The 27,658-nt window shown below is 32.9% G+C and overlaps 1 protein-coding gene across 2 annotated transcripts; it reads right to left on the bottom strand.

Annotated features, from left to right (window-relative positions):
• Window positions 1-1,898: 1,898 nt before the first annotated feature.
• On the bottom strand, window positions 1,899-27,076 carry LOC129951239 (gustatory and pheromone receptor 39a-like). 2 transcript variants are annotated; one of them, XM_056063313.1, is made up of 4 exons: window positions 26,254-27,076; window positions 2,920-2,982; window positions 2,763-2,852; window positions 1,899-2,685 (listed from the first exon to the last, which is right to left on the bottom strand). In XM_056063313.1, the coding sequence occupies exons 1-4, from the start codon at window positions 26,719-26,721 to the stop codon at window positions 2,578-2,580; spliced, it is 729 nt and encodes a 242-aa protein (XP_055919288.1). In that variant the 5' UTR covers window positions 26,722-27,076; the 3' UTR covers window positions 1,899-2,577. The 2 variants fall into 2 exon arrangements, with proteins under 2 accessions (XP_055919288.1, XP_055919287.1); XM_056063312.1 differs by lacking the exon at window positions 26,254-27,076 and adding an exon at window positions 24,654-25,631.
• Window positions 27,077-27,658: the final 582 nt, after the last annotated feature.

The following is a 27,658-nucleotide window of genomic DNA, read 5'->3' as shown; positions in this document are numbered from 1 at the left end:
CATCTACGATTCATCAAGAACATAAGGTTCCGCTTAGCAGTAATATTGGCTTGGGTTATTGCCTATAAGTCCTGTTAAGTGTTCAGCCAGACTTTCTGTAGATAACCCTGTGCCAATTTTTGAGTAATTCCGTAATTTCTCTATCTTCCAGAATTTTTTCGAGTTTTTGGTTTGACCTAGGGAAAGTGCTTGCTTGTTTTCATATTCGATTTTCATTTTGTGACGTATGTTCATCTTTGTAAAGAGCATTCGCTTCATGGTACCATTTTGTCAAACCACAATTTCGCAATTTTTTAAAGAGAAAAGGATTTCCAGTGCTTCCATTATTATGTTTAAGCAGTTTTCAAAGTTGACAATAAAATCTAGCTGTCAAAATATTTGTCTATGATTTTGATATATTAAATAAAAAATAATGGACTGTTTTGAAGCAATCTGAAATGTTACCTCGAGTTATGTGCTCGCTATTAATCGTTAGTATCGTAAGCTCGAGCTAAACGCTCTTTTTTTGGTAGACTGTACAAAAACTTGATTTATGTTAAAAAATATTTAAATAGTACCGCTTTGCTGATAAGTATATTTGTTTTTAAAAATCTTCCTTTAGACTTCACAAGGTTTGATAAGGTTGCTTTCATATCATCAATTCACTCTCCAAACTAGCAAAATATTTTGATTTCTATGACAATCCATTTGATGGAGCGTTAACATTTTTAACTTTGACATAATCAAAACACGGTTTGCAAATATGTTTAAGGCTGTGAACGGCTACTTTCCATTAAACAACTTTCATCCTGAAAATGACACCAGTGGAATAGCTTAAGTGTAACGTATTTAAAGTTGAGTTTATCAAGTGAAAGTAACATATAGCGACGTAATTAGAAGCAGCAGCAATAAAACACGTGTTTGTTGGAAAATCTATCAATAGTATAGTAGGATTTTACACTAATAACAAAAACAATATCCGCAGTATGAATACTACCGATAAAAGTGAAAGTAGAATCTTACTGCGGATGGGTATTTTGACATTTATTTGAGTCTCCAATAGACGTAATGTGATTTCGTTCTAAAATGTTGGCTGTGTTCGTTGAATAGTTATGCATTTGGAATCATGTGTTTTCCATTGGGCAAGAAAATCAATCTGTTATTGTTGATATTATTTAGTTTTGTTAATGAAAATGGACTAACTGGGCTTATTTTGCAACAGATAACAGTAGAAATGATTATTAAGTATTGCTATGTTTCCACCAAGGGCTTAGCTCAGTTTAGATTAAATTAATCTTTTCGGTGTTTTAACCGCACAAGAAGATTTATTAGTTTTTTTAAGTTTTTTTGCTGAAGTTAATTTTTGGCTTTTACAAAACTTTCTTCTATTTTTGTTATTTTTTTATTATTATTCTTACAGGTATTCTTTCAGTTGTACCAATTTTTAGTTACAAAAATCTGGCTACTGCCGATGGGTTTTCTTGGCAATTTTCTTCTATACTTATATAGAATGCCAAAAAAACACTTGTATAATTGGCAGTAGCAAAAATTAAGTTTAACTTCTTTAGACATTTTTGATTGCTTAAAATAATACTTACCCCATTTAAATGACTTCGTGATTCTTCAAAGTTTTGTTTTTGAATATTTTACTCTGAAACAAACGAAAGAAGAACTAAAACTTTACGAAAATTTTATTTTTTGCACAAAATTGTATAATTGCTTTTTATTTACATTTTTTTTTTCTTATACAAATTTTCTTAGAGTGTTTTTTCTCTATATCATACAAAAAATATTTCTGTTTGCCTTCTTACATTTATGAATAATACATATGGACGTATTTTTAATAATATAATTCTTGAACTTAACAAAAATTAACTTAAACAAAAATTCATTCAAAGGGTGTATTTATTCAAGAAAAATTATCTAGAACTTATTGCTGAATCACAAACACGCTTCAGCTTCGACTTCGTCTGCGTTACGGTGGGACTGTTTGAGGTTGCTTTGAATGACATTTCTATTATTTCATTCCTCCAAAGAGCAAATATTTTATTTGTTGACATTTTTTACAGCTGTTGAGCTCTCAGACAAAGCAAATGTTCAGATAATTGAACTAGAACTTCCGTTTGGAGTCACATTACGTTCTTTTCCTTACGATTGTCAAACGGAACGTGAGACCGAAGCTCCATTATGATAGCAAGCATTGAATTAATATGGCTGAACTCGTAAACGTCAGGTGAAGCCGAAGCTTAAGCGTGTTTGTGATTCAGCCATTGTTCATCTTTTAGTTCACCACAAACGCGTTAAAAATGCGCTCACCAAACATTGCCGTCAATTAATTAAACCCGACCATTATTTGCACGATTTGAAAACGTAAAACGCGAAAATTAAATTCAGCATAAAAATATAAAGTGACACATGTCAAAAAGACCAACTCCAAAAAATGATAACCACACGTCAAAAAAGTCAGCTTTTTTTCAGAATTTTGACATCGGGTTCAATATTGTGCAAACGTATGAAGTTTTAAATTAGAGCCCTAAATTCATAAAAACTTAAAAATAAAAACAAATTTCTGTTTTTTAACAATGAAACCCATTAAAATTAAGAAACTTCAGTTGATGTTTTTGTTTCTGCTAGAAGTTTGCTAGTATTTTCCATATCCTTAAATTGAATTAAAATCACCATGTACGTGAATATTGCAGCAAATATCTGATATACAGAAAAATAAAATACATTTGATTAGTTTTTTTTTAAATTTAACTAAAAATAAAAACTTTCGATTAAACCTTAAAAAGTGTCCGTTTGTTAAGAGGGAAAAATCCATAAGCTGTTAAGATCGGTTTCTGCTGCATATTTTTAATCAAAAATTTGTCAACCTTCATTTAAATTAAAATGTAAATTTAGTACCAATTTCGACCTTAGCAATAAAAACAAAGAAAATACCATTTTTTCCATTCCATTTCCACGCCTCGATATTCTGGATAAAATTCTTGCTGTTTTGTTAGCCTGAAAATGAATAAGGTTATGTATATTCATCAAATTATTTCAAGTTCAACATTGGTTCAAAGTTTGTATATGAGTTGAAATTGAGTTTATATACTTAGATATTAAAACCTTAGTTGATCCACTATTTCAACATTTACCCCATATTGAGCAAAAAAGGAAAAAATCAGATTTAATTTACCTCCTCATTCAAGCCACTTGTTGATATCATAGCTAATGAATAAAAAACTACTGCCGGAAAACAGCCACAAATTACTGAGCAAATTAATTTAATTAACTCCTTGACATTGCCGACTGCATATCCGGAAATAATAGCGTTCATCATAATTGGAATACTTGGAACCGTTATAAGTAATTGCACGGAAACAAGCACCATTCCGAAACCATAACTCCAGCTTAATTCGATCTTGCATAAATTCTTAAGGGCTGAAATTTTCTCTAGAATCGATTCTATTTTAGTTCGACTGCTTTCAATTCGATTTTTCTCGAGTTCATTATTACAAATTTCCAAACAACTCTTAATTGAACTTATTGCAAACGCATAAAACAATACATAAACGAATACATAACTGTGAGGTACAAAGACGAAAAAGGCCATTTTGAACCATTGCCAATCAAGAGTTGTAAAAAAATCAATCGTACAATAATTAATAAACATCACTAATACTATCGAAACGCAGGATTTGAAGCCTAACGAAAATCGCCTTGGAAAGTACTTGGTTTCGGTTGAGACTTTAAAAATGTGACGAACAGTTTTTAGATTTGTTTCGCTCGTCCAAAAAATCCAATTAACAAAAACAATTTTCGCACAACAATCAGCTACAAGTTGTATTTTTAAAGTTCTATCGCTTATGACATCGTGCTTCAATAGACCTTCTAAGACGATGTTATACAAGAAATTCAAATGACTGATGGTAAATATACAAACGAGGATTGGGATTATTAATTGGAGAACTCTATCGAATTTCGAAACTATAAGTCGAGAAGATTTGGAGTCGAAAGTTGTGCACAAGATTCCGTAAACTTTAGCCAAACGTAAAAAGTTCTTAAAGTCGTTTTCAATAGACATCTTCTTTCGAACTATAGCTTTGTTTCTTTTCATCCTTTCGGTCAATAATAATTTGCATAATTAATTATGGTGGAATAGTAGATGGTTATTGAAATTTTTAATAAGTTAATGGCTTGGTTATTCTCATGAAGAAGAGCTTAATTTCTATGTCAGCTTAATGGTAATTGAATAATAGAAGTGCACATTGTGTGTGTAAGTTAATGCAATACCATTTATGAAAAACTAAATTTTGTCAATTCATTACAAAAAAAACTTTTGGTGGCAGATGCAGGAATTGATCCCAGGACCTCCGGCATGATAATCCTACGCACCGTTCTTTTTTTTTTGTAATAATTTTTTTTGTACCACCTTGTATATTCTACTTAAAACTAAAACCTAATACTATTAAACAAGTATGTAAGCCGGCCAAGGCTTAAAACCCCATCCCGACCACCCACTATCAAGTACCGATTGAAGCCACCAAAACTGGTTCTCCTGCTTCACCCTATTAGTTCGGTCCCGTTCGGATACAGCCATACTGAACCGAAGGAGCTCTGCTCCGCCTTGTGTCATGACGTCCCGATTGTACAGGAGTCGCCTATCCACGGTTCGTCGTCTGACGTGGTAGATTAGCGGAACTGCCAATCTATCCTGTATCAGACCGCATCTATCTAAAAAGAGGAAAGCCCCTAGTGCAATGAAGCCGCTCAAGCGTGCACTCTCAAAATACTCGTCGTTCGGATAGAACGCCCCGAAAATTAAATTGTTGGTCGAATACATAGCTCTTGCAATGTGACCCCGAACGAGTTTTATCACGAAATTGTCAATTCTGTTGATTCGAGCCCCGTTGTATAGGACCTCGTTGGAATAGTAATGCACCTAAAAATATTCGGCTGTTCGATATAAGCCGGTACAGCGTCGTAAACACCCGAAATTTCTTCATCTGGGAAGGGGCCACGTTGAACCACACAGGACCACCATAAACGACCATCTGCCGTATGAGGGCCATGTAGCAAATTACCTTCACTCTGGGGTCAAGCCGACTTCTGTAAAACAGCCGTTTCGTCAGAGCGAAGGATCCTCTGGCCCTGGTCAGAGCAGCATTTCTATGTATGTCAAAATATAAATACTGATTTAACCAGAAACCGAGGTACTTCACTACACTTTTGCTCGGTAATCGCTGCCCGTGAAGATCAACGATGACCATCTTGCGTCAATTCTTGCTCGTATCCCTCGTGACCCTAGCCAACTTTTCGGAACAGAATTATCTCCGAATTCTGAACATTTATTTTCAGTGTCCAGTCGTTGCAATATCGCTGAATCTTGTCGAAATCACGCTGCAAGAGAATTCTAATAACCTCAACCTTTCGAACCGTTCTGTACGTAATTAGATCGTAGGCGTAAGACTACCTATCTGATCGCTGGTGTAAATGCTGAAGAGAATAAGGTGTAAATAATTGAGAATATTGTGGTAGAAATTACATTGCCACTTTTGACAACAAACTTTCTACCGTTAAGTATATCATAAAGTATATACAACAATGACTTGCTTATGCCAAGCCTGCTCAGTTTTAGGTTAATACCCTCTAAACCATTCGGTATCAAAGGCTGAAGCTCAACTCTCGCCACTAACAAGGGACTTGCCCCGTTTGCTCGGCGATTATGGCATTTTCCAAGGAATCGTCATTAAACCGCATGAAACTCAGATCACCAATGTGTCATACCATTTCGAAGGTAACAGTGATTAAGTAGGGATCTGTTCTCTAGGTCGTTGTTAGGGGCGAATGCTAACATTCACCTTGTACACTTGTTGGAAGGCAGCTCCCACCGCCTACACTTTTTCCTTCGGATTTTCAATTATATAAAAGTCATCGTCAAAGATGGCTTCTTCTGGATTTATTTGCGCTGTCCTGAGTACGTCTCTGTTTTCTTCAGTTCTTTGGAGTTTCAGACACGAAAAGTCATTATCGTTCTTTTTCCTGAATATCTTGTTGATTTTAGGGAACATTCTAGGGTCACTGGGATTAACTTACCAGATCTTGCGGTCCCAGTACTTGTTAAGTGGGGCAAATCTTTACATCGTTTTGGAGAAAGTAAAATTATTGCACTTGATATATCAAAAGCATTTGATAAGGTTTGTCATCAGGCTCTTTTATCGAAAATGCATGCTTACGGTTTTCACGAATCCCTGATTCATTGGATTTGTAATTACCTTTTGGATCGTTCAATACAAATGTTATTGGATGGGTTCAAGTTTGAAAACCACAAAACAAATGCTGGTGTGCCCCAGGGCTCTGTTCTTTCTCCAACACTCTTTCTCATATTTATTAATGATCTCCTATCTGCAACTTCTAACCCACTAAATTGTTTCGCTGATGACAGTACTCTCAGCTTTTCATATTCGTTTTAAGATTCTCATCCTTATACTTCGGATGTGGAACCGCAACGCCAAAATATAATAAGTTCATCAAATTCCGACCTAAACAACATTCTACAATGGGGATTGAAAAACCGCGTGGAATTTGATGCTTCGAAAACACAATGCTGTCCCCTTGCCATTAACTATGAATGGCGATTGCATCGAGGAGACTGAACATCTCGATATTCTCGGTATGCGTATCACCAACCACCTATTGTGGTTACCTGACATACGCGATGTCCCCTATGATCTGGCTGTTATTTCCAAGTCTTGAGTATAACTCCCGTAGTACCCGTGGCATGATGGTTAGTGGGTTGGACTGTCATGCAAGGGGTCTTGGGTTCAATCCCTGCCTGTGCCACCTTAATTTAAAAAAAAATTAATTTGCGCGGGTTTGCCTCTTGCGAGGAATTGACAATTCCTTCAAGAGTAATTCTTGTCATGAAAAAGTGCTTTCTCAAACTAGCCGTTCGGATTCGGCCTAAGATTGTAGGTCCCTTCCATTCCTGACAACAGTACTCGCACACAGGAATGGTTGAGAGTTGTAAGTCACTAGGCCCTGGTTCACAACGGACTGTTGCGCCACCCCATTTGATTTTTTTTGAGTATAACTCCCATGTCTGGGCTCGTGCTCTTGCAACTTACTTAATCCTTTTGAATAGTATTGGACGGAGACCATTTAGATTGATTGTACCATAATACGATCATTTACGTTGCTCGAACATCGTCATAAAGTTTCCTGTCTCACCCTCTTTTGCCGTTATTCTAACGGTTTATGTTCTAGTGAAAGAGCCAGCTTTATTCCTCCTCTTGGACAGTTCAATCGCGCTTCTAGGAATGCTCATCAGTATACCCTCGAGCCCAAATTCGGTCATACCGTCAAGTACAGAGATTCGTTCCTTAGCCGTACTACGTGAATGTGGAATGCCTTGCCACACTCTGTCTTTCCCAGCCATTACAATATTCATGAATTCAAAAACAATGTGCACCGATTCCTCCTTTCAACCCCTCTCTCCCTCTCCTAGTGCTAACACATTGTCTGCATAATAAGGTAGTAATATCACCTTAAGTGTGTGCTTATTATAAAAAAAAAACGTGCTTATTATAAAAAAAAACAAACACGCTTCGGTTTCGTCTGCGTTACGGTGGACTTGCTTCGAGGTTGCTTTGAATGACATTTCTATTATTTCATTCCTCCAAAGAGCAAATATTTAGTTTGTTGACATTTTCTTACAGCTGTTGAGCTGTCAGACAAAGCAAATGTTCAGATAATTGAACTAGAGCTTCCGTTTGGAGTCACATTACGTTCTTTTCCTTACGATTGTCAAACAAAACGTGAGGTCGAAGCTCCATTGTGATAGCATGCAATGGAAGCTGAAACGTGTTTGTGATTCAGCCATCAATGATATTTAGATAAATTTCTTGAAAAATAGCAAATATTTTTAAAAATATTATTTGGATATATAATATATAAGAAAATTCGTGAGACCTACTCGCGCATTTTTTTTTAATTTACCGCCGTTTAATTTTTGCAATTGTCATGAGCATTTTTCTATAAAACGTTTGTCGATTCGGCAGTATGTAACACTTATTCTTTGACATATGGTACCGTATTAATGAATTCGTGCTCTTCATGTTAAAATTATTATAAGTATTTTTTTAACAATGATGAAAATGTCATTTTTTATGAATGACATATTGTCATTCATTACAATAAACGTTAAAATTTGTTTGAAAACTTATAAATGCTTTAAAATGTCCTTACATTTGTGAATGTCTTTTAAATGTCATTTGTCTGTTTTAATTTGAAAATCTTGGATTTCTCTTTGATTCATGATCTTTTAAACATTTTTTTTGTATTGAATATCATATTGAAGTTTAAAGTATGAATGAATGACAAATTTTAAGGTAAACGTTTAAATACATATATGAACTCTTCTGATATATTTTAATTCTCGGAATGGGATCTGTAATCTTGTCTCTAATTGAGATTTCCATGGGTAAATTCAGATTTCCGACAAAAATTGATTTTTTCTCGTGGCGCATGGAACACGATTGGATATTTTTTTTTTGTTATTGCATAAGTTTAACTTCATGTGATTGTCAATGCTTCTACCGAACTCATTGACAATCATTGACAATCTAGCTTAACATTTTTTAATAGAAATACAATGTATTAAAAAATAAATTATTATAAAGATAGTTGTATTGTTTATCACTTATCTTTTTTTTCGAAATATTTATTTATAATATCTTTTACAAAGACTGAAACACGGTTTTTGCTTTCCTTTTGAAATAGAATTTTTATTAAATCCAATCTTTACCACTTGATTTATTTTCAGATAAAGTTGATGAATGTACCAATTTTTTTTAAATTTGCTGCCAAATTTTGTTTAAATTTATTTGTTAATATACTATATTTCATATTAAATTCTTTTGTTAAGCTGGCAGCTGAAAATAGTATTAGTATTAGTGCAGATCTGCAGATTTGTTCTTAAAGCAAAAATAAATCAATTTATTTTGCCCCATGGAATGCAAAAACAGGTTAAATTTCTGTTTTGACAAATGCAGATAAAAAACAGATTGATTTATTTTACCCATAGAACCCACTTCCAGAGGAATCCAATAAAGACTTCCAGATTTAAATAAAAAGTTAACTATAATGTCAAAAAGTGAAGTAATCAAATGGACTCTCTTGAAGTTTTATCACTTTATCTAGTATAACTAATACCTCCTCATCATTTCTTAAACGAATCAATACGTTTTACTTTATTTTTTTGCCTGTATTTCAAACTTCTCACTCGAAATCCAAGTATTGTGTTAATTGTTCAAACTAAAATTAAGTTTTAATTGAAAAGCTCTGGCTGTATCGTTAAAATAAAAAAGAAGTGGATACTCGTTTCTTTGAGTTATTCTCTTTGATTTTATGTATTTATGTATTTCTTATTTTATATTATTAAATTATATATTCTTACCTTTGCCTCTATAGTATTTGCTACCATGGCCATACACAAAAAGATACTCAACGAAACGATTGGATACAAAACTGAGTACATAATCGTTATTATTGAAATTATTTCTTCCATTTTTATATCCGAAATTAATTGAGACACTGTAAGTGGAATGGCTGGCATCATAATGAACAATTCAGCCGTAACGCATAAGAACGATACCCCGTAAACTAAATTCAAATCCTCCGTACATAGAATAATCAAAACAGATCTTTTGCGAAGGCATTCTTTTATTCGGTACTTGTTCAAATTCTTGTGAATTTTACTCGTCCAAAATCATAATTCTTCATTGCACATTTCTAACGAACGATCGATCAAAACAACGAGACACGAGTAAAACATTAAAAACGCTAAAATGTAACACGATTGTATATAAGAGCAAAAGTTGGCCAAAGTTGATATCCAATGTAAATTAAAAGTGTAAACCACCAAAATGTTTAGAACTGTAAAAATCAACAGCACCACACCAACTCGATAGTTTATGGAAAGTATATTTAATTGAAGAATTGCATCGTTCTTTAAATGAAACAAAACTTGTCTCACAATCTTAAGGTTAGCTTTGCGGTTGAAATGCATCCAGAGGATCATTATGATTCTTATTGTAGGGCCGACTAAAAGTTGCATGTGACCAGTTGTTTCAGCGGTTTCATTGTCACCGTACATTTTATACTCAGAATTGACAAAAAAGCCTATTGCAGAAAACGTTATTGCCGTGAATAAAATAAGATTGATAATTATTTCATAGAAGTAATCAAACTTTGTCTTAACCAGGTCTGATAGTTTTCGATCATAGGTTATTGTAAGAATGCCAAAGTACTTAGCCAATCGAAGATATAACAAAAAGTCTTTCAATAAGGACATGTTGATTTGAACTGACTTTTTGTACATTACAATTATCGAATTCCCTTACCCTTTGTAAAAGAAGCATAGGATGAAATTGTATGCTTCAAGGGTTGTTAAGTAAATGGGTATTGGTCAAAATGAAAATATTATTCTTTTGAAAACTAAATGAGCAGAGTAAGGAAAACATAAATAATGCAGAAACTAAAATTAATTAAAGTTGGTTAATATTTTTACAAACCAAAAAAAAAACGTTCTTGAAAAATATATGTTTTATTTATCTTGTAACACAGCACTTAAAGACAGCATGAACGTTGTCTTCCAAATGACATTTTGACAGCTAATACTAACACTAAGAACTCTTTATAAGGAAACATAATTTGTATATTGGCGTCTCATTATTTAATTCTGCTCGCACTTGATGGTTAAAAAGAGCAAACAAAGTAAAGCAGAACGCTTTTTCAAATGAATGCGAGTGAGATAAAATGATGGATCATTAAAATACGTGGCCTCTAAAAAAATATAATGTGAACATCGTCCTTTGAGTACAAAATTTCTAAATGTCATCGAGAGGAACTTTCATGCCATCAATGTCAAATTGAACAACCTTAAGGGTGGATTTACATGTATCTGCAATTCGAAGCAGACACAGAGGAAGCGGATGGAGATTATAGTGAAGACGACCATGTTCATCTTTATTATAGCATCTTCGACTGCATCAGTGTTGCCATAATTTTGCCAGTGTAACTAAAGTTTGTCATTTCCTCTTTAAGTTTTTAATTTTGTTACTATGCTTCATGCTTTACATTTTGTTAAAACATTTTTTTAAAGAATTTCATTTAAATTTATTTTTAATTGTGAGGTTCATGCAAAGTACGACTTGCTGCAACACTGTACTGTCAAAAATTATAGTATTTTATAGGAAGTAAAAAGAGTTACCACTGGTATTTCTGCATTATGCACATGCAGATACATGTAAATTCACTTTAAAGCAGTATTCACATGAGCGCGACCAACGAACCACGAACGAATTACCAGATGTGTGTTTATATACGTTGGAAGACATAATATTTCCACACAAATTCTTAAAAAAACGATAGCAATATAATTTCTATTTGATTTATGATGCATACTTATACTTTTCCATATCATATATTAATAAATTTAAGAAAACAAATTTATTCGTCACGAAAAAAATTGTAGTTGATACGAATTGTCAAACTTTATTTGCGTTCCACATTATCCACACTCGCAAGGAATAAAACAATGGCGCGTACTTAACGTGAATGGTGTTCGGCTGTGGTCAAAGTCAAACTTCATTCGCGACGAATTAAAAACTCTCATGTGAATGAAATGTCAAAGTCGACGAATATTCGTTCATTCGTTGGTCGTTGGTCGTGCTCATGTGAATTGTACTTAAGATCAAAATGTCAATAAAACAAATAAACTCACCTCTTTCGTTAAGTCCTCATTCAATATCAACTTGAAAAAAACATATGTCGGAATCATCCACATGACAAGATCACTCAAAACAATGCATAAAATTCTGTCAAAACCTATGCCCTGATGGTTATTAAATGAAATGACATAATAAAGACCCGATGGAACATTAAACAAGGCAGATATTAAAATTAATAATATCAAAAATCCATACAATTGACAAATATCATCTTTACACATTTTTTGAATATCATTTCGATCATTTAACATTTCTGCAATTTGATTTCGGTATTTTAATGATGGCTTTTCAATCCGATTGACAACATTTTGAATTTTTGTGTTTATAGAAATCAGGATTTCATTTATAATTGCAACAAGAGATGCGTAAAATGTTCCTATCAAACCACTGAATATAGTTTGACCAACATTTATTATAGTTTCATGAGAATAAATTGTATGACGTTGACGATTAAAGATTATAGAAAACAATATTGTATCCAAAATAACAAATATTAACACAATTATGTAAACTTTGAGAATGTGTATGGTTATGTCGTTAGTGTCATTCGAATCATTTTTATATTTCTGCTCCAATCGCAAAATATTACTGACAATTTTCCAATTACGATTCTTTTCGAAATAAATGTATGCGTTTGTTATAATATGAGTACTTCCAGCTATTACTAGTGGAATTACTTCGTAAATCATTTCCATATCTATAAAACTATTATTTGACGTTTGAATATTCCATAAATATGAAACGGTAGCCCAAGCAACTACGAGGTTTGAAGCAATGAATAGAATAAAATATGTCCAATGATCTGATTTAACGAAAATATTGCTTTTGTCATAAGTGACAGGAAATAGTCCCAAATATCTTAAAGTTATGAGTTGAATTTTAAAACCCTTTCTAATCGACATTATACTTGAATAGTTATTACACACGAATGAATTCAAACTGCGATTGAGGTTTTCATTAAATTGCATTTTTATTTATTGCTGCAGTCTCAAGTTTGACTATTTTTTATAGTGTTTATTATTGTCCATCACAATGACAGTTGAATGTTGTTTGTTTATGTCAATTGGGTAGAAGAACTGTTTAAAAATATAGTTGTTGTTCGCGGAGCGCAAATTAAAAGTATTTGTAAACATTTACATTTGCAATCAATTGGAACTTCATAAGAATCATGCATTTACAAATGTAAAGGTCACGCAAGTTCTCGAATTAACCATTTGACATTTTCTACCTCTGATACATTAGAAACTTTTTAAGTTCAGATTAAAGCCTGAACTATTACAATGTTCCTTTCTTACCTCTAAAAGTATTTGTTTGTTTAAAGTTAGTTTTTTTTAAGTTATGAATTTAGTTTTTTGTTTCTGAAGAAGAAAACGACAAATAAATTTATAATTGATAACTGTGAAAATGACAGCTAAGTGTTCAGTTGCATTGCAAAAATAATTCGTAAGGCTTAGAACACACTTTGTTCAAAGCATGCTTTATATACACGGACTCTGTCAAAGTGGTAATTGTATTATTTTAATTCAATTAATATTCTTACCTCTTTCGATATATCGTGATAAAAAATCATTATAGGAAACACAATCGATGGAGATATCCATACAATACACGTATTGACAACAAGCCATAAAGTATTCCATACGTTTCTTGGTGTTATTCCCAAATCGGCTATCAAAAAGAACGGTCCAGCTGGTAAAATAAGTAAGGCAAGCAGCAAAACTGACAGCAATGGAATACCATACAACAAGCTAATATTAAGTTCGCATGTATAAATTATTTCATTTCTATCTTTTAGCAGCTTTTCGACATCACAAATAATTTTTTCCGACATCAAAGTCGATCGTATACTTGTATTCACAACAACAGCACTTTCTATTTTTCTATTTATTTCAACAATTATTTCGCGACAAATGACAGCTATGGTGGAATAAAATGTCACAAGTAATCCGTTATAAAATGTTTGCATTATATAAGTCATAGCCTGACAGCAATCAGTTAAACGTTTCCAATTTGACATCACTGTTACAACAAGAGGAGTATTTATAAGACAAATAATAAAAGTTATCACAAACACTTTAAAAAGAATTAAAGTTTTATCATTCGAATATGTTTCTGTTGTTCTCAAGTATTTGTTTTCCATGCGAATGACACTTCTGATCAGTTTTAAGTTATGAGTTCTGCCAAAGTAAAGGAAAAGGTTCACGGTTATTTGTAGAAATGCGATGAATGTAAAAACATAGAATTCATAGATTACTCCTGTCAAATTATATTTATAATCATCAAACCAATTTTTATAGTAGTCATACTCTTCATGCCAGTTGCAAAAGAAGACACACACAATGAAAGTAAAAAAAACCGCACAGTTTGACAGGACTGAAACAATTAAGGAAATCCAATGAAATGCTTTAGTTTGTGAATTGATGCTATCTTTTCTTTGAAACGCTGGTAGAAATCCAATAAGTTCAAGGCAGGTTATTTGATACCTTAACCCTTTTCGAATGAACATAATTACACTTTAAGAACAAAATATTTGGCAGTCTGCAATCAATAGAGTTTTGCTTTCTTAATGTCAGTAGTTTTAACGGTGAATTAATAAAACAACAACTTTTACATGTGTTTATTCTCACTGAACAGTGACAAAAATTTTATATTAATTTGAATGGCCAACATTTGTTGGGAAATATGGACAAACACTTTAGATAATTAATTAATTAACCTAATTGACAAAAGATTTCTTTACAACAAGAAGATAGGTTATGAATAAAGAACGCATGTAAATTATACAAAACAGAATAATTTATGAAAAACGTTTTGCTTGAAAGGACCGTTTGACCATTGACCCGCTGTGACATTTTTACTTATTTCACTGCCGTTAACTTTAAATTAAATACAAATCCAGTCAACGTTTTCCTTATAGTGTATACTTGAACCACACACTTTAATTTCACTATCAAGGAAGTGTAGGCGAACATTAAATACTGCGGTGAATGATTCCATTTTGCCATTGGTCGCGTTTAGGAAAATGTCATCTGTTATCTGCGTGTTCTTACTTATGGGTTCACATCCTATGACTTGATGACATGTGTTAAATATCAGACTCGATATTTTACAACATTCTTTGACATTTTCCATAAGGTAAGAATCCCCATACACCATTGACTATTTCAATTTGACGTTTATTTATTCGTAACTTCAAATGACATTTGCCAAAACAAAAACTCTTATTCTTATTACTAATCCACTCACCTCTTCCGTTACATTCTGGCAAAATATCAATGCAGGATAATAAATTGACGGAATTATCCATATGACAGATGCATTAACAATAATTAAAATGGCATTTTGAAGATTCCAATCCAATATATCCCAAGCTGTTTCAATGTAAAATGGTCCAGTTGGTGCATTTAATATTGCAGGTATCATCATTAAAATTATGGGAATACCATAAAAATAGCTTAGGTCTCGTTCACATAATTGAATCATTTCTTGTCGATCTGCAAGGAGTTCTCTTAAGAAATACACACTCGAAGATGTTTTCGAATTGCCAATAACACTTTTTTGAATTTGTTCATTAATAGTAGTTAGGATTTGTTTAGTTATTGAAATAAGGGACATGTAAAAAGTGAAAATAATTCCAGTGAAAAGGAGTTGAAATGTATAAATAAAAAATTGTAAGGAATAAAACAGATTCCATTTCAGAACAAAACTATAAACGATTATTGTGTTCAAGAAACACAAAACAGACACAATAAGATTTCCTTTAAGTAAATTGAATGTTTGATTTTTCGAACTCGAAACAGAACAATATTTATTTCTCAAACGTAAGACACTTTCAATAATACACAAATTGTAATTTTTACCCCAAAATATCAATAGATTAATAGTTAATTGTGAAAACCCTGCTGCAAAGTAAAATAAATATTCAAAGAAAACACCAGTTTTATTGTAATTTAATTCCTCAATGTCATAGGGTATCAGGAAACACAAAATAAAGGTACTGAAAAATAGCACAATATTGGATGTGTAAAAGACTGCTAATACAATGCAAGACTGAACTTTTTTACGATGTTTTTTGGGAGAAAAAAGTAGAAAACCCGAGTATTTGAGGCACTTAAATTGAATGAGTAAGCTCAGATCAATGAAAAACATTGTCCTTTTCTCGTCAGGGTTGGGAAAATAGATTCAACTGAACTTGGTCATAACTTTTTGCTTAGTTAATCAATTATTACAGACATATCTAATTAATTAAATTTAAGTGGTTTGGTTTGTATATATTTAGAAAAGTAACCTAATTACCCTTATTGATATACTTACATAGTTTACAGGTGGTTGACATATTGTTGAATTAATTTTTTATTTCATACCTGCTGCGGTAACCAATTGTGCTTTATATAACCTTTATACTGAGTGGTAAACTTTTTTTTTTCTTTTAACGAAATTCTTGTTAAATCTGTATGTAAGAAAGGAACAAACTCGCTTAATTCAAGTGTTGAACAAGCCTAAATTAATGTCAGAACGAACCCACTGTTTGTTGGGACAAACTGTGTTAAAATTAGGTTAGTTCACAAGATTGTTTGACAGATGTTAATGTTCTGTGAAATTTTGAAGAGTGAGAAAGAAATTTTCTCAGAAAGAAGAAAACTGGAACGGTTTTTTGGCAAAAATTGTCTTCCACACAAAAATGTGAAGCAAACCGAACGGACGACGGTTATAACAGTCAATTCACGTACGCGTAAAGGGCCCTAGTTCTCAATGGGCTGTCGCTCTACCCAATTTATTAAGTTTACCACATGAATAACACTCTCCGGTCAAAACTGCCCCAAAATGCGTTGACACGTATCTAACGCAACGTAACGTCTAGTTATTTCTGTCAACGCGTCGACTCACAAAATATTGACGATCACACGATTTGACAAAGTAAAGTGTATGGAAACCAAATTTATTTTTAGGCTATGTAGGAAAATTCAAAGGAATTTTAAACCAATAAACATCAAAAAAGAACATTACATATTTTAGAGTGAGCTTATGGTCTTAACATTGATTCTAATTGATCAAACGTGAAAAATACTTTATGGCTGAAACACAAACACGCTTCAGCTTCGGCTTCGTTTGCCTTACGTTGGGCCTGCTTCGAGGACACATTGAATGACACTTCCAATATGACATTTCTTAAATGGCACTTCTGTCATAAGCAGCTGTTATTTTTTCTCAAAATAAAAACAAATATGAATTTTGAAATCGAAAAAATTAAATTTATAGCGGAAGTAGCTTACACAGACTATAATAACCAAAGGGAATCCCTCCAAAAGCAATTTTATTTGTTTATTGACTTTTTAACAATTGTTGACCTGTCAGACAAAGTAAATGTTTAGCAAATTTGAACTAGACCTTCCGTTTAGAGTCACATTAAGTTACATTACGTTATTTACTTACGGTTGTCAAATGAAACGTGAGGTCAAAGCTTTATTGTAATAGCATGCATTGAATTCCTATGGCTGAATTCGTAAACGTCAGGCGAAGCCTCCAAAAAAAATTAACGTCAATCTGAGTCAAACATGGGCTTAATCTCTGTAACGTTCATTTGCACTACTCTTTTTTCGCATTCCGTTGAAAAGCGCTTGACCTAAAATCCAATGGAGGATTTTGAATACCCAAAATGATCGATCATCCCAAAAACGTAATGGCTGAATCACAAACACGCTTCACCTGACGTTTACGAGTTCAGCAATAGGAGTTCAATGCATGCTATCACAATGGAGCTTCGACCTCAAGTTCCGATTGACAATCGTAAGGAAAAAAACGTAATGTGAATCCAAACGGAAGATCTAGTTCAATTATCTGAACATATGCTTTGTCTGACAGCTCAACAGCTGGAAACAAATGTCAACAAACAAAATATTTGCTCTTTGGAGGGATGAAATAATAGAAATGTCATTCAAAGCAACCTCGAAGCAGGCCCACCGTAGCGCAGACGAAGCCGAAGCCGAACCGTGTTTGTTATTTAGGCATAAATGTCTGAGAGGCAACGCATTGACTGTCTCATCGTACCTTTTGTCATTTGGAATTTAATTTAATGTTTTTTTCTTTTATTTCATAATTATTTTAAGTATGGTCTGGTCACAGAATAGTATAGAGTTTATTAAAGAAGTTCTGTTTCCATAAATAATTAACTAGAAATGTCAATGTCAAAAAGCATCTATCTATCATGGATTGAAGCGCCCATTTTAAAAATTGATATAAATTAACATGAGTACCAAAGTAATATTCTGAAAACAAATAAATTAAGCTACAAATATAAAACACAAACAATTTTTTGTAAAATCCTTCGAGTCATTCAGAGGATATTTTGTTTTCAAATACAAAACCTTCTCCACCGAGGTCGAGTTGAGATCTTTTCAAAAAAGCATAAATAAATTCATCGTAATATATAACTATGTATTTAATAGAAATGTGAGATAATCCGATGCAAAGCTACAAATTAAATCCTTTTCATACGATTCATAACTCATAGGCTTGACAGCACAAACAATAGTACTGGCTGTCAAAATCCCATTTGACAAGATAAAAACTAATCGGTTTACAATGCGCTGAATTTTTGTTTCGAACACTTTGGAAAGATTTCTTTTAGTAATAGTGAAGGAGGACGGCAGGAGTCCTGAATGTTGTAGACACTTAATTTGAAGCAGTATACCTTTAAAAACTTGCATTCTCAATTTTTTAAAGTTAACTTGCAACATAACTTTTATACTTAGATTATATTTTATTTTATTTTATTTTATTTTTTTTTATTCAATTACTTTTATTTTGAAACATCAACAAAAGTATCTCTTCGATTGCATTCTACTTGATTACTTTCGATTACTCAAAATTTTAAATTTATGGTACTTCAACACTAGCCCTGTTCGTAATGCTTATTATGCATAATTCATATTTATAGTTGTTACTTTAATGATTTCTGAACTTTCTCTTATATACTTAACAATAAGGCTCTATAACTTTGGTTCAAATTAGTTTTGTAAACTTTCAATACCTTTTTGACAGCAATTTAACCTTCGATTAAATTGGATAAATCAGAAATTTAATTGACTTTTATCAACCCTTTAAACCACAGTAGAGTTAAATTTTATCATTTTTTGTAAAATTTATAAAGCTTCGATTTCTATGATTTTGTTTGTAAACCGAGCACTCCTTATATATCTCCTATAACTTCCCAGGTGATGCGATTAGTTGATTCGACTCATTTTGACGTCTCATCATTTTTCTTTGTTTATGGCAACTCATTTTGAGGTCTCCTTATTTTGCTTCGCTTTCATTTGATGGCGAAAAAGAGATCAAAAAGTAAGACGGACATTTAGATGTTTTTTTTTGTAATAGTACGAAGAAGGAGTTAAATAATGAAATGTCAAAATGAATCCCCTAAAAAGAGTTCAATGTAATCAAGATCGGTCCACAAGTAGCCAACTTCAAGTTGATATCATCGATTCCCTTCTCTATAATCCTTCTGTAGGTTTAACGGAAATATGGAGAAACTTTTAGAAATTGTTATTTTGTATATGGTTTATTTTATCAAATTTTATAATGATAGATGTTCTTAGTTTCGTTTTAAAAAAAGCTTGGGGGTCATTCCGTGAAACGATTATCGTCAAACGATAGCGTTTTGACGATAGTCTCACTTCATTTAAGACCATAATCGTCAAAATAATATCAGACTTAAATAAATTATAGTAACATCGTCGGCAGCAAAAAATAAAAACGGTAGCAGTAAAAATAACAATAAACACCACAAAATAGTTGGTAAGTTTGGTAAAAAGCAATTAGTTGCAAATTTTCACAACTTCCCATAGACAAAAACCAAGTTTAATAACATTTTCAAGTTTTCAAACAAGCGTTGTCTTTCGTTAAGTTAATTTTGACATTTCAGTTAGCTTATACTGAAAACGATAGACGAGACAATAGTGCCAAAGTTACGTGAAGCAAATTATTGACGAAATCGTCAATGATAATCGTTTTGACGATTATCGTTTTGAAAATTGCAGAATGACTCCCCTTGTTGAGGCCCAGCCTGACGTTTAGCCTGGGGTGAATAGAAGTGAAAATATAATTGTTATACATCGTTGAACGCGCAATGAACAAAATTGATATATAATTATAGGAGAATATGTGAACTGTTATCTGCTACTTTTTTGTGATTGAATCTTTATTACCTTATCGTATCTGTATTTCGTATATTCCTATAATTTTATAGAACTCTTCCTATAATTTTTAATAATCAAACACCCAACAAAAAAAAACACTTACCTCGTGTTCTAGATTCTGGGAAAACAGCATTACAGGAAACACAAACCAAGGTGCTGCCCAAATCAAGCATGCATTCAAAACAAATAAAACACCATTAAAGACAGTCCACGTTATCATATTCCAAGAAGCTATTATAGAAAATGGCCCATTTGCAGCATGCACTAATGTTGGTATCATTAAAAAAATAATGGGAATACCATAAAAATCACTTAAATCTTTCTCACATAAATTAAATAGTTCTTGGCGATCTTTAAGCATTTCCTGAATTGAAACTTCATCTAATAAATCAAAATTTGAATTCAAAACATTTTCAATTCGTTCATTAATGGAACTGATTATTTCCTCAATAACACAAACAAGTGATCGATAAAACGTAGAAATCAATCCATCATAATAAACTTCAAATATATAAATCACACATCTCGTGAATATCAGTATTTTAGATCCTTCTCCCATCAACGAAACCACCAATAAAATATTCGAAACAGAAATAATAAAGACAAATATATTGAACACAAATAAGTTCACCGTTGAATCCTTTGATTCGTTCACTTTGTTGTTTATGGAAGGATATTTTATTTTCAAGCACAAAATGTTGTCAATCATTATCAAGTTGAGATTTTTACCAAGAAACAAATATATATTTACAGTAATATGGATAACACCAGTTAAAATAAATACTATATAATCGGATACGAAACTAGTTAAATTATAACCATAAGCTTCGAAGCTGGCAGGCTGAACAGCACACACAATAGTACTGGCTAATAAAAGTCCATTTGACAAGATGAAAACTAAAGGTATTGCAATGCGCTGACTTTTTGATTGAAACCCTTTGGAAAGATGTTTTTGGTTATTTCTGTAGGAGCACGGTAGAAATCCGAAACATTCCAAAAACTTGATTTGAAGTAGTAATCCTTGAAAAATTAACATTTTTACTATTTTTGTTTTAACTTTTAGCACTCATCCCAGTAAGTTACAAGGATTTTACTAGACATTTATATATGTATTATTATACATAGCTTCACATGTATGGCATTAAATTTAATTAATTTTATTGGAAGAAATTGATTAATTATTCTTGTTGATTCTGTTTGTTTGATTGCGCATTGACAAATGACAACTTAGTATTTCCCATAATTTTCCAGTTATGTTATAATCTTCCTATGCTCGTATGATATTAATAATTATATAAATGTAAATTGAAAGTGCTTAATTAATCCTGGGGCTACACGAATCAGTAATAGAAAAAACGTTGGTAGTCCAGCCGCTATTGATTCCTCGATTGTGTATCAATCAATGACATTTCTATAATTTCATACATAATTTATAGGAAAATAAGGCATTAATTTCGTTCAGTATACGTGCAACACCTTTGCTGTTAACTTTTTCCTTAAAATGCATGTTTTAAGTGATTGCTTATACTTCGGCAGCTTAACATCACGAATCAAAAATGCAATACAAAAATGACAAGAAATCAGTGTTGTTTTATTTTGTTTCTGTAGACACGAAACGTCAAAATGAATAGCATGAAAAGGGTTGTTTAAAGAAACGAATTCAAACAGTTTCTGTCAGTGCTTACGTTACCATTACTATTACGTTACAAAATCCATATTCTGATTATGCCACAGAAATATAAACAAATTTTCTCAAACTTCTCAATTTCACTGTTAGAAATCTGAGAACAGAATTTTTATGATTCGATTTTTCAAAAATTCTATATTACTCAATTAAAAAAAAAAGAGGCTGGGATGCGACTGATAATTTCCCATCCCGTCTGTCTATTTGTATTGCTTAAAAGTTTGTATTTAGTTTTCTTCAAAGAAGTGTTAGGTTTAAAAAGCTGTTAGTCTAAATATTTTTAAAAAATTTAATATTACCAACAAAATTTTTCATATAAAGATGTAGTTTAGTTTGAAAATATAATTTTGTTAAATAGATTTTAGCCAAAAAATGTTGTTACCAATTTTAGTAGCATTTCTTAATTTTTTACAAATTGCTTGAAATTATTTTGAGAGATATCAAGAACCGAACATCAATTTTTACCAAATTTGCGTACTATTTCTTTAAGATTATATTTTTTAAGGAAAAAACAGACGATTTTTATAAAAAAAAACTACTGAATATCGAAAACAATATTTTCTGTGAAATAAATATTTTGTAAAAAAAACTTTCAATTAGATTTTTCTCAAAATTTTAGCAGATGCAAACGAGAGAGTGGGGGAGAGGTGTTTCCACTAAGCACCTCACCTAATCCAAACGGCTGCGGATGAATTCCCGAGATGGAAGCAATGGTGGCGTCTACAGTTTCAGTAAGGTTGAACTACTTAGTGAACACTTAATAGGACATCTACGAATTATTCAGAGCCCAGGTCCATTAGGCGCGGTTTTTTTCCGGCTCCCCGTCCTTAGAGTTATACTAAGGATCTGGCCCTCCAGGTTGGGGGTTGTGCCGTCGGGGTGACTGCCTAGCCACGTAAAAACATAGTTGCGAAGCACCAACAAGCGTCGGATACGGACGGATTTACTGTTGACAACCTACGCAAACGAATTAAGGTCAACGAACTACGGATATGCACTTGGAATGTTAGATCCCTTAACAGGCCACAAGCGGACGAAGAATTAGCGGAGGCCCTAGACTGCTATCAAGCAGACATCCAAGAAAAACGATGGGTTGGGCCAGGCAAAAAGAGGATGAAAAACTGCTATATTTACTAAGGTGAATGCTACCGCGAAAACCAACAGCACTTATTTGGATGCGGCTTTGTTATTGGAGCCAGACTTAGGCAAGAATGATTGAGCTATGGGTGCATTAATGAGCGCCTTATAACCATACGCATCGAGGCTAAATTCGGTAACATTAGCTTGATATGCGCGCACGCCCCCACAAAAGAGATAGATGACAACCAAAGATATGTTCTTCGAGCACCTAGACAGAACATATGATCAGTGTCCTAGCTACGTTATTAAGATAGTCCGAACTATCCGTGGAGCTAACATCGACTCGGACCACTACCTCGTTTTAGTCAAGTTAGCACTTCGGGTTTCCAGACCGAAGGCAAAACAGGGAGGTGCTGGGAGAGGACACAACGTCGAATGGCTACAATCGACAGAGATCGCCAAAACCTTTTCCGACTGAGTTACAATTAACCTCTCTCGAAGTTCTCTGCCGCCAAACAATGTATCGATGATGACAAGATGCAATCAGAGAAGCCGCCTCTGATGTGCTGGGTTTCAAGCAGCCACCAACAAGGAACCCCTGGTTTGATGAGGAATGTCGGCAGGCAAATGCAGCCAAACAACAGGAACGCAAATCCGCGCTGCATAAAAGGACGAGAGCTCCTCATGAGCTCTATGAGCAGAAGAGGCGAGAGGAACAACTACTTCTCAGAAGGAAAAAGAGAGGGCAAGAGAAGCTTGCGGTCGAAGATGTTGAGAAGTTTAAAAGCAGGAATGAAGTTCAAAAGTTTTATGAACAGGTGAAACGAAATTCACAGGTACATAAACCTAGAACCGAAGGCTGCAAAGACGAAAGTGCAAACATCATAGTGGAACCGCAGTCAATGCTGAGGATATGGAAGGACAACTTCTGCAGACTGCATAACCAGCGACGACGAACCGAATTCCGTTGTCAGGCAGAATGATCCATTTATCATAAAAGACGATAGCCAACAATCCCGGCCTCCCAATTTAAACGAAGTAAAGATTGCCATATCTAAGCTGAAGTCTAATAAAGCAGCTGGAGCGGATGGCTTGAATGCTGAGCTCTTTGAAGCAGCTGGAGATAAGTTGGTTAGGAGCATGCACCAATATATTATATAAAATTTAAAGTCGTTAAGCGGTTTTGGTTCGTAAGATATTTAGGGTTCATCTAAATGTTCACCTTTTTTTAAACTGCTATGGTAAAAAAAACCGCCCTTTCTGCATCTTTCTGCCTTATTATCTGTATAACAAAATGTATTTGAAATCGATATCTCTTCTGGTTCTTGAGCTATGGACAACGAAAAAAACGTCGCGAATGTAAGAACGTACGAACGTACGTACACACGCACGCACAGATATCTTTCTAAATATCTTTTATTTCGACTCTAGGGACCTTGAAACGTCGAGAAATGTCAAAATTTTCAATTTGACAAATCGGACCCCTAACAATAACTTCTTATGGGAAGTTAATAACCCAATGAAAAGCATAACTTATTTGATTGCTTGGTGAAAATAAATAGTAAATTATGTTGATATTACATTCTGTTAATCCGTTCGAGAAAATTCTCTGAAATCTTACACATTTGAACTGGCCAATTTATTATCATACATACGTTGAGCTGAATCGGAACGAAAATGTCAAAACAACTGACACTACGAAGTATTGGCACCTTTCAAACTGTGTAATAGTTTAGAATTAGAAGTTATAGCAGAATATTTGCAAAGGTACCCGATACTTTTTTGGGATGTAATTATTATTGACCCACAACTTTCGCTTATCCACATAAATTATATTTGAATTCCAGCTTTTTCGTTATTATTTTATTGATAAATGTAGAAATATTTAATTTTGCAGAGCAGAAAATAAAATGTTTACTATAAAAAACACTTACATACCTCTTCTTCAGCATTTTGGTTATACAGCATTACAAAACAAACATACCAGGGTATTCCCCAAATTATGCATGCATTTACTAAAACTACAAAAGATCTATCTAAACTATAATTTGACTTATCCCAAGCTGTCATTATATAAAATGGTTCATTTGCTGCATGCAATAATGTTGGTATCGCTAATAAAATTATAGGAACGCCATAAAAACCACTTAAATCTTTCTCACACAAACGAACTATTTCTTGTCGATCTTGAAGAATTTCCCGAATAACAACTATATCAAATAATTCATTATTTGAATTCAAAATGAATTCAATTCGTTCATTCATGGAAGTGAATATATCTTCGATAACACAAACAAGCGACCGATAAAACGTAGAAATCAATCCATCGTAATATACTTCCGCCACATAAACGACACATCTCGATGATATCGATATTGCGGAAACGTCATCATCCGTGTACCAAACCAATACGATGATGTTTGAATAACAAATAATTAAGATGACTATATTAAGCAAAAACAAATTCACAGTTGAATCATTCACTTTGTGTTTCAGAGGATATTTTCTTTTCCAACATAAAACTTTTTCAACAATAGTCAGATTGAAGTTTTTATTAAAAAACAAAAACATATTTATCGCAATATGGACTAATCCAGTTGAAAGGAAAATTAGGTAATCGAATGCAAAACTAGTGTAGTTGTTTCCATATGATTCATAAGTGATAGGTTTTATAGCACATATTATGGTAGAGGCTGTCAAAAGTCCATTTGTAAATATAAAAACTAGAGCAATAATAATTCGACGTTTTTCCGATTGCAATTCTTTGGAGGGATTTTGTCGAGTTTTATTTGTAGGTAAAAATCCCGAATATTCCAAACGCTTGATTTGTAGAATTAATCCTTTACAGGGTAACATTTTAAATAATTTTGACACTTCATCATTCAAGTTACTTTATAGTGAAAATTAACTGGTTGTACATCTAATCCAATGTAATTAAATTAATTGTAATAGATTGATTAAATATTCTTGTGATATTGTTCGTTTTGATGACTCGTTGACATCTGTGTCGGATGTCTATTGTCTACTCTACTATTCATGTTGCTGTGAATTTGAAATGTGTACTTGCATAATCTCTGACAGTAAATAAAGCCTCGAGAAATTCGGTCAGTTTAGATTGCAACGATATCAGAGATATCCGTTTTCAATAAAAACTCAATTCCTCACTTTTGCTGTCAGAAATTTTAGAACAAAAATAAAAAACTGTTTGTTAGGTGAGAATGAACAATGGATTGTGTTAATGTTTTATTCTCCTACTCTGGCAATCCACCTGAGAAAATTCTCAGAAATCTTGGGAATATAAACTGAATAAGCCAGTTTATATTTCTAAGATTTTTGAAAGTGGAAGTAGTCCACTCAACGTTGATTATACGCTGACTGACGCTTTTATCAGAATTAACGAGGTATTAGTTCATTAACTACATTAACATATTGCTTGACTTACTCCATACAAAAAATGACAGCGAAATGACAGACTAAAAACTTCAATATTCAATACCAACGACCTCTATGAACAAAATATTTTACTATTACTACTTACCTCTTTTTCCAGATTCTGTTTAAATATCATTATAGGAAAGACAAGTGAAGGCGCTATCCAAATAAAAGATCCATTTATAATAACTAACATAGCATTACGGAAATTCCAATCTAAATTATCCCAAGAAGTTATCATATAAAAAGGTCCGGTTGCTGCATGCAGTAGTGTTGGCACCATTAATAAAATTATAGCAACACCATAAAACCCACTTAAATCTTTTTCACACAAACGAACTATTTCTTGGCGATCCTTCAACAATTTTTGCACAGAACATAAATCAAATAATTCATAATTTGAATTCAAAACATTTTCAATTCTTTCATTGATTGTGATGACTATTTCTTCCATAACATAAACCAGCGACCGATAAAATGTAGAAATAACTCCATCGTAATAAACTTCAAAAATGTAAATCACTGATCTCAAAATTAGTAATGTCTTAGATCCTGCTCCCACAAAACAGCACATTGTAAAATTATTTGAAATACAAATTATGTAGAGAAGAATGTTGCGTACGAAAACGTGCAAGGTTGGATCCTTTGAAGCACTATATCCATTTGTTGAAGAATATCGGATTTTCAAGCTCAATATCTTGTCAACTATGGTCAGATTGAAGTCCTTACCGAAAAATAAGTACACATTCACCGTTAAATGGATGCAACCAGTTAGAAGAAAATTGATATAATCGGATGCGTAATTAGTGTAATTATAACCATATATTTCGAAACTGGCAGGTTGAACTGCACAAAAAATGGTACTGGTTATCAGAACTGTATTTGATAAAACAAAAACCAATTGAATTAGAATACGCTGAATTTTCGTTGGGAATACTTTGGATAAATTAAAACTGTCATTTCTGTAGGAGAATGGTAGAAATCCGGAAAATTCCAGGCACTTGATTTGCAGAAGCAATCCTCGAAGAACTAACATTTTAATAAGATTATAGGAAAGTTCTTTTAATGAAAATTTTATTGGATACACAAACGCCAATATTATAACCAAATTCAATTAATTTAATTGATTTATTCTTTTTGTTGGTCATCGAAATAAAGTGTACACCAATCAAGTTAAATTAATAGCTTTGTTAATAATTCAAATTTTCTTGCATAGAAATCATTGTAGACAACTGACATAAATTAAAGCTAAAATCTCCATAATATAATGTTTAGCAAAAAAAATTATGGATCCATTACCTCTTGCATTTCAATATTTCTTTAATTTTATTAACTGATAGCTCGGGGTCACTTGAATTGACATTAGGCTAAGGCATGTTCAGACGACATATGGGAGTTAAAGGTAAGAAAAGTTTCCAGTCAGGATTGGTGAGGTATAAAAAATTTCCTTTCCAACTAAAGGTACTTTATTCGATAGTTGACTAGAAATTTATTCAAGAAATAACTCTCTT

Source organism: Eupeodes corollae, chromosome 3 (assembly GCF_945859685.1).
Source record: "Eupeodes corollae chromosome 3, idEupCoro1.1, whole genome shotgun sequence".
Lineage (NCBI taxonomy): Eukaryota > Metazoa > Arthropoda > Insecta > Diptera > Syrphidae > Eupeodes > Eupeodes corollae.
Note: the sequence above shows the minus strand (reverse complement) of the source record. Positions and strands in the feature narration are given on the sequence as shown.